Raw genomic sequence first — 7,643 nt, 5'->3', positions numbered from 1 at the left:
CGGGGCCGCGGAGACCCTCGCCCGGCCGCCGGGGTCGCGCGGGGTGCCCTCGGCGGCCGCGGGGCACAGCGCGCGCGCCTCAGCGCTCGCCCAGTGCCATCTTGGCGCGCGGCGCCGGGCCGTCCTGGGAGTGGCCGCGAGCCAACTTTCTGGGGAGTTGGTGGCCCGGAATCTCTCCCTGGGATTTCTGGAGTTCCCTGGAGCCTCCGCCTCCAGAATCGCGCCTCTGGCAGCCTGGGGAGCCCTGGGGCGAGGGCCCGGCCTCCTCCCGGTAACCTGCTTCGTGGGGCCGGGAACGGGGTCGGCTCCCGCCCGCCAAGCGCCCTCTGAGCCCGGCAGGCCTGGTTCCCCTGTCGCCTCCGCCCCTTGGCGCCGCGTGTCCTTGGATGAATGACTTGGGCCTTCTCGAGCCTCAGTTTCCTCCGCAATAAAAGCGAGGAGCGGGGAGGCCCACCAACCTGGCCTGTGAAATAGATGCTCACCAAATGCCAGTTGTCGTCGCCTGCGGCGGCATTAACAAGCTGCAGCGCTTGGCTGGCTGGACCCAGGGCCCAGAATTAATTTGGAGATAAGGTGGAGGATTTGCCGTGCCTAGACCTCAGGCCGGTTCCCAGTCTTCCTTTGCAAACCTCATCTATGTTTTACGGAGCAAAGGAATGGCTTTACTTTTTTTTTTTTTTTTTTAAAGAAAATCTGTCTTAGAACCCCCGCTGAGGTGTCTGTGCCATGTGACTCTCTGCTATCAACAGTGAGAAGGCCAGTGAGGGTGGGATGTGTTTGGAGTGTTTGTGGTCCTGCCTCTAACCCACCCAGCAACCGGGCCAAATTCTCTCCCCACTCTAGGCCTCAGTTTCCCTTTGGTACAATGGGAAGGAAAGTTTGGACTAGACGTCCCTAATGTTGGCTAAAATTGCCGATTCTAAATTAGGCCCCCATCTGCCCTAGATGTTAGGGGACTATGTGGCTTCCTTTTCTGAAGCTACCCAACTTGAAAGTGAACTGGAATTGGAAGAGTGCCCTGGCAAGCAGGTGGAAGCTGATAGGAACCAGGTGTGGCCTGGGGCCCAGACTTCAGTTTATTTGAGGTACACAGCTCCCCAGGGCCTGGCTCTACCCTTTCACCTCTCACCCCACCTAGCCACGGACATTAACGCTTTGTCTTGCCTGGGGCCACCCAAGGAGGGTCCAGGCTATGGCAACACCTGCCCCCAACAAAGAGATCCGAGGCAGGGCTAGAGCTGGTCTTGGCACCTCAGGAGGCTGTGGCTGGGGAAGGCAGTGATTTCTCCTGGCTTCTGTCCAATCTCACAAATTGGGGGCCGGCTCCAATGTGGGTCAGGGCTATACTTAGAGACTTGATTCCCCAACACTTCCCGCATGCCAGGTGGGGTGCCCGCCTTCCGGGGCTGAGCTGAACAGGCGGCCAAGCCCTGCCCTCCGGCTGTTCCCATTGTTCTGTGAGTTTCATTTTCAAATTCTTTGGCACCAAGACTTTAAAAGCCCAGTGCTGGCTTCTGCTTGGGTCAGGGCTGCAGAGGGAAAGGCTGGGGAGACTCTCCGCACAGACCATGTTTTCTGCACAAACATGGAAGGACGCAGGGGAGCTTCCTGAACACTGAGCATTGGGGACACCCTCGATTTCTTGAGAGAATTCTTAAAGAAAGACGAAGCCCTTTTGCTTAGAGCCTCCTGCCCCATCATTCTTTCCTTCCTTTTCCTTCTTCCTTAGCTCACTTAGGCCTTAGACTGGAGGACTGGAACGTGGAAGGGATGGTGACAAGCTGTGCAGGGCCTCATTCAGAAGGGAAAGAATGAGTCAGCCTGGTGGCGCAGCGGTTAAGTGCACACATTCTACTTCGGTGGCCCAGGGTTCACTGGTTCGGATCCCGGGTGCAGACATGGCACGGCTTGGCAAGCCATGCTGTGGTAGGCATCCCACATACAAAGTAGAGGAAGATGGGCACGGATGTTAGCTCAGGGCCAGTCTTCCTCAGCAAAAAGAAGAGGATTGGCAGCAGATGTTAGCTCAGGGCTACTCTTCCTCAAAAAAACAAGAAGAAAAAGAATGCAGACAGATGATCGGAGTCCAGGCTCTTGTGTGCTCCTACCTCCTGTCCTGAGACTCACCGTGCAGCCCCCTCCCTAACCCTTCAGACTCTGTGGGATCATTGCCCAGCCCACCTCCACCTAGAAACTTCCCCAGTTGTGAGCCAAGCCAGCCTGGACCTCTCCACCCCTGGATCTCTTCCACCCTTTCCCTTTCAGTACCATTTGGAAAAAGAACATGTGTGGGTGTTATGGCCAACAGATTTGGGTTATTCTTGTGCTGTGTAGCCTCTGACAACTCACTTCACCTCTCTGAACCCTGGTTTCCTCAGCTGTAAAATGGGGATAATACGACCTCATTTATAAGGTGTTATGGGAATCTAAAGAGATCTGCATAAAGAATGCAGTAGAGTACCAAGCACCTATTAATAACAGCTACAGTTCTATGATGTGGACACAATGTGACACACAGGAGACTGAGGCTCAGAGAGGTTAAGTCACTGTCTAAGATCCCGTGGTGGCTGGAGCTCAATAACTGGGAGCCCCTCCTCTTTGATCACGTTAGTGTCTTCTATTGTTCTCTCCTTGTCTTATCTGTGTGAATCCTGTTTTTCCTACCACACTTTAAGGAAAGGACAGTAGATTGTTTTTTTTCCCCTCTCTCCTAACCCAGTCCACTCGAAAAATACTTATTGAACTGAATCGGTGGTTTCAATTCCAGAGGCAAAATTAATCCTCCCCCGGCTCAGAGATGGCTTTTGGAAACCCTGTGTCACTCCCTTTATTACAAACTCCTCTGCCCTCCTCCAGGCGCCCGGGCCACTCCGGGATTACAAATGGAGCCTTCTGCCTCTAGGTCACTGATTCCGCTACCATCTGTCAGCACGGATTGATTGAGGAGACTGGCCCTGCTCGGCAGATCAGTGACTTGCGCGAAGCGAGCCGGGTGTCAGTGCCTCCAGCGGCAGGCGGACGTCCTTCCTCTCACTCGCTGGCTCTCTTGGGCACACGTACAGCCCACACCTTTACCCTTCAGCCAGCCCCAGCTCTCCTTCCTCTCGGGAGGGGCCTCCTGCGAACTCCAGCACACGAAGAGGGAGGGCCTGCAATTCCTGCTCACGGTCCTCCAGGAGACAACTTACAAAAGCCTCTGGTTAAGAGTGGGAAACCCTCTCAGCATCCTGCGGAACTTGTCCCAAGCCAGGCACTTTCCCAACGAGAAGCGAAGTGAAGCGGATGGATGCCGAGAGTGCAAACAGCAGGGGTGGCCAGATCTTTTGTGGGCACGCCTTCATTCCACAGGGAGCACCTGCTGTGTGCCAGGCTGTAAGCCCTGATGGAGGAGCACAGGGGCTCAGAGTAATGCTTTCTGGGGCCGGATCAGGGCAGACTCTAAGGCTAAGGGGGTGGGGGAGGCTCCAAGCAGATAGCTGGGAAACACCAAGACTTAGCAGGGCGGGGACAGCCACCCGCTGTTCCCAGGAGGGACGTGCCCAGTGCAGGGCTAGGGGACCGAGAGACGAGGCTGCAGAGGTGGGCAAGGGTAGGATCCTGTGGGGCCTTGTACCTGTGACATACTTGGGAGGAACTTGTTTCACAGGGTCTCACAGTGACCTCTGCTCAGGAGGCCTGCCCCTCAACTCCACCCTCCACCCCATTCCTCCAGGATCGAAGTTGTGGCTCCCTCCTCAGCTCCCACTGTCACACTGGGCTATCTGTGACTGTGTCCATCTCTCCTACGGGACTGTGAGCATTTGCAGGGCAGAGACACCTCTGCTTCCCTCGGGTCTCCAGCATCCTGTGCAGGGCAACCATGTCCATAAAGATGATCATGTTAACGAGGACCATATAGCCCAGAGGAATCCAAGCTTACTGTGAACGGGCCCTGCGTTACCAACAACCCGATGAGGTTGGTACCATTATCACCCCACTTTACAGATGGAGCCACTAAGGCACAGAGAGTTTAAATAACTTGTCCCAAGTTACACACTTGGAAGAGGCCGAGCTGGGATTTGAGTCCAGGTCTTCAGAGGTTGCACTCTTAACCACCAAGCTTCCCAGCCCTCGGTAAACACTGGAAAGATGGATGGATGCAGACAGCTGGTGGGTCACCAAGTCTGCAGGTGGACAGCGAAAGAGACATGAGAGGAAGCAGGGTCGGCACCAGCCTCTCCCCACAGGGAATACGCCAAAGCCCTGGAGGCTGGGCAGGCGGTGGGTGTGGGGCTCTCAGACCCCACGCTTAGAAAACCCGGGCCTGCCCAACAGGCGGCAGTTGCTGTGCATCAGCGCCCACATCTCCCCACAGGTGAGCAGAGGGAAACCAGATGCGACACAGCTGAGTGACTGGGGCCTGCAGCCTGGCAGCACAGGAGATCACCCCTCAGCCCGCTCAGCACCCCTGCCCCTAGAGGCTCACCTCTCCCTGCGCAGCCCCTGCTGTGGGCACCCAGCCTGGTCCCACCAACGTGTGTCCTTCAGCAAATCCTCCAACGGCTCTGAACCTCAGTTTCTTCATCTGGAAGTTGGACTGGGTGAGAGGAGGGGCTGAGTGATCTGCCTACCTCCAGGGAGTCTGGTCCCTTATCTGGGTGACCCTGCTCATTCCTCCCCACAACATTATGAGGCAGGGATTGTCATCTTCATTGTACAGTGCAGGAAATGCACACACAGAGAGGTTAAGAGACTTGCCTGAGGTCACACAGCTAGCAAGCATGAGAGCTGGGATTTGAACTCAGCCTTCTGGCTCCAGAGCTCCCACTGAGTCACTTACAGCACTACAAAGAGTTCAAGTGCAGATGAAAGGCTCTGACAATAGTATGGACAAAAGCACGTTCTAAGCACTTTACCTGCCTTAACTCACTTAATCCTTCCAACAGCCCTAGGAGGTGGGTACCATTCTTACCTCATTTTGCAGATGAGGAAACTGAGGCACAGAGCAGCTAGGAAGGGCAGAACTGGAAGCTGAAGCCAGGCAGGTGGGGCTGCAGAGCCCCTGCCTCCCTTTATCACGAGCTAACAATAGGGAGGTTCCTTTCCACTGGGATTATTTCTGCTTGAGAGCTCAAGACTTTTAGCCGCATCCCTGTCTGGCTCCGCAGGAAGGCAGTGCCGCATGCTGAGGCATGCTGGGAAAAGACTTTGTTCCATCCTGTTTTGTTGACATGCTTTTCATTTTAAGCCTGAAACCCAAGCTTCCTGTGAAGAATTCAAACTGCGGAGAAAAACGCGGCCATGGTCCGGCCACCACTTCCTGAGCCTCCAGGGTTCCCTGTGCTTGGGGCTCCATGTGTGTCGTCATGCTTAACCTTCACAACTCCCGGGCAGCCCCCACTTCACAGCCGAGGGGACTGAAGCCCAGAGTTGCTAACAGGAGGCCCAAAGCACGCAGCTGCTAAGTGACAGATCTGAGACTTGGCCCAGGTCCTTCTTGAGAATCCCGGCTCTTCTGGCCACATCAGCTGTCCCCCCATGGGGCACGGAGGGGGCTCTTGGTTGCTGGGCTTTGATGGAAAGGTTTCCTCTCATCTTCTGCCACAGACTGGTCCCTCAGTGCCACTCAGAAGGCAGCAGGACACAGGTGGGGTGTAGAGCTGGATGCTGCCTTCTCCATCAGGGAAGCTGAGACGAGTGGACAGCGATGGTCCCCCCACTCTGTCTCTCCCTCTAGTGACTCAGGAATGGCTGCCCTGCCACCAACGTGATTGCCTTCTGGAAGCAGTCGCACGGTGTGCGGCTCCTCATCCCTGCCCTGCAGCTCCCGGTGAGCTCTCGAGGATAACTGCCAGGGCTCACGTGTGATTCCAGGGAAACAGACAGCAGCAGAGTCAATGGATTCTCCAGCTCCCAGCCGGCTCTCTTGACTGCAGCCTCTTTTCCCAGCCCACCCATCCCTGCGGCATACTCACTACAGCTGCCCAAAGCCGGCTCTGACCCTATGCCGCCTGGCTCAGACGTTCTCAGTGGGCCCCAGGGGCTTCAGAATTCAAGTCGATTCTCATGCACCTGGAACGCAAAGCCCTGGTCTGGCCCCAGCTCACCTCTCCAACTTTCTCCCACATGTCCCATTCCGCCTCTGCCAAACCAAACAAGTTGGGTTCCCGTCGTGTGCCTGTCTGCTCCCCGAAGCAGGAAGCCCTTCCCTCTTCCCTACACATTGAAATTATACCCTCTTTCAAGTCTTACTCAAATGCCACCACCTCCATGAAGCCTTACCTTAAAACTCATCATAAATTCATTCGACAAACATTGATTGAGCCCTTATCATATGCCAGGCATTGAGCCCAAGGGTGCTTAGAGTCCCATGGGGCCATTAGAGAGAAAATTAATCATCACATAAATAATTTGGTAACAGGCGTGATACATATTAGTAAGAAAGCATGACAGGTGCACAGAGGGTATATAATGGGACCTTAGGTCTTAGGAATCCAGGACGTTTGAGCTGAGACCTGAAGAACAGATAGAAAGTAGCTATGTGATGAGGTCAGAAGAGAGCTCCAGGCAATGGGCAAAGCATGAGCAAAGGCCCTGAGGCAGGAGGGTGCAAGTAGCTCTCCAGGAGGGGAACGGAGGACAGTGTACTTTAAGTGAAATGAGAAAGCGAGAGATGCAGCTGAAGCAAGACAGTGCATGCTCCAAAGGCTTGGGGACTTTATCCCAAAGGCAAAGGGGGAGCTGCTGAAGGATTCCCAGCAGAGGACACAAGTCAATATTCATGTATAAACGGCCCTGCCAGTTGCCCTGTGGCTGAGCATTTTGTGAAAAGCCCACCAGCTTTGCATCCAGCCACCCCTGAACCCTGGACATCATCGGGTGTGAAGTTTTCAAATCCCTCCTCTTGGACCGAGCTCTCAAGGGCAGGGTTGACCTCTGGCTCGCCCCCATCATGCCCGGCACAGGGAGCTGCTCCAAACACATTTGTGGAACGAACTATCGGAGAGGATGAGACACTTACCAGCATTTCCCCTGGAAGGGGCCAGGTTGCCTGATGGGCCTTCCACGTTCTCTGGAAATCACAAAAGTCAAGGGTTTTAGTGAGGCCACTACCCAGGGAGCCTTGAGAGAAGAGCCAGCATCCCACTGACATCCACGCCCAGGGTCCGCATCCAGCATGACACCACACAGGCATCTGCCCGGGACCATCTTGTGAATGACCAGAAGCAGAACCAAAAGCTCTCAACAGCTGCAAGGGGCTTTCGAGCTTACAAAGCACATGTCACACAGGCAGTCTCACCAAGGGCCAACCCTCTGGGGTGGGGACGGTTACTGCCCCGTTTTACAGATGAGGAAACTGAGGCCCAGGAAAGGGAGGGTCCCTGGCAAGTCATGGCAAAGCCAAGACCAGAACCCGACAATAGCTCAGGCTACTTATGGCCCCCATGGGGTTAAGAAAGCTTTCTAGAAATTTCTTTTTAAAATGTTTTACAGTGACATATTTCATCAGGATGTCTGTCATGCCAGCAGTGGGAGCCAACACACCAATTCTTGCAGACTGTTCCCCATGCACAGCAGATCCACACGCTTAGCCCCGGGCACAGGAGGGGCCTGAGTGCCGGATCCGTGGCTCCCCGGGCTTGGTGCAGGCACGTGACAGGTGC

General features: G+C 55.1%; 1 protein-coding gene across 3 annotated transcripts in view; it reads right to left on the bottom strand.

Moving 5' to 3' along the window:
- TCF20 (transcription factor 20) overlaps window positions 1-7,021 on the bottom strand; it is a 103,570-nt gene extending 96,549 nt beyond the window's left edge. For all 3 annotated transcript variants that reach the window (XM_046646085.1, XM_046646086.1, XM_046646087.1), the window contains exon 1: window positions 7,001-7,021. In XM_046646085.1, the coding sequence (XP_046502041.1) occupies window positions 7,001-7,006 (6 nt within the window). In that variant the 5' untranslated portion in view covers window positions 7,007-7,021. The remainder of the gene's footprint in view (window positions 1-7,000) is intronic.
- Window positions 7,022-7,643: the final 622 nt, after the last annotated feature.

The sequence above is a fragment of the Equus quagga genome, chromosome 19 (assembly GCF_021613505.1).
Source record: "Equus quagga isolate Etosha38 chromosome 19, UCLA_HA_Equagga_1.0, whole genome shotgun sequence".
NCBI classification, from domain to species: domain Eukaryota; kingdom Metazoa; phylum Chordata; class Mammalia; order Perissodactyla; family Equidae; genus Equus; species Equus quagga.
This window is presented reverse-complemented; position numbering and strand designations above follow the sequence as displayed.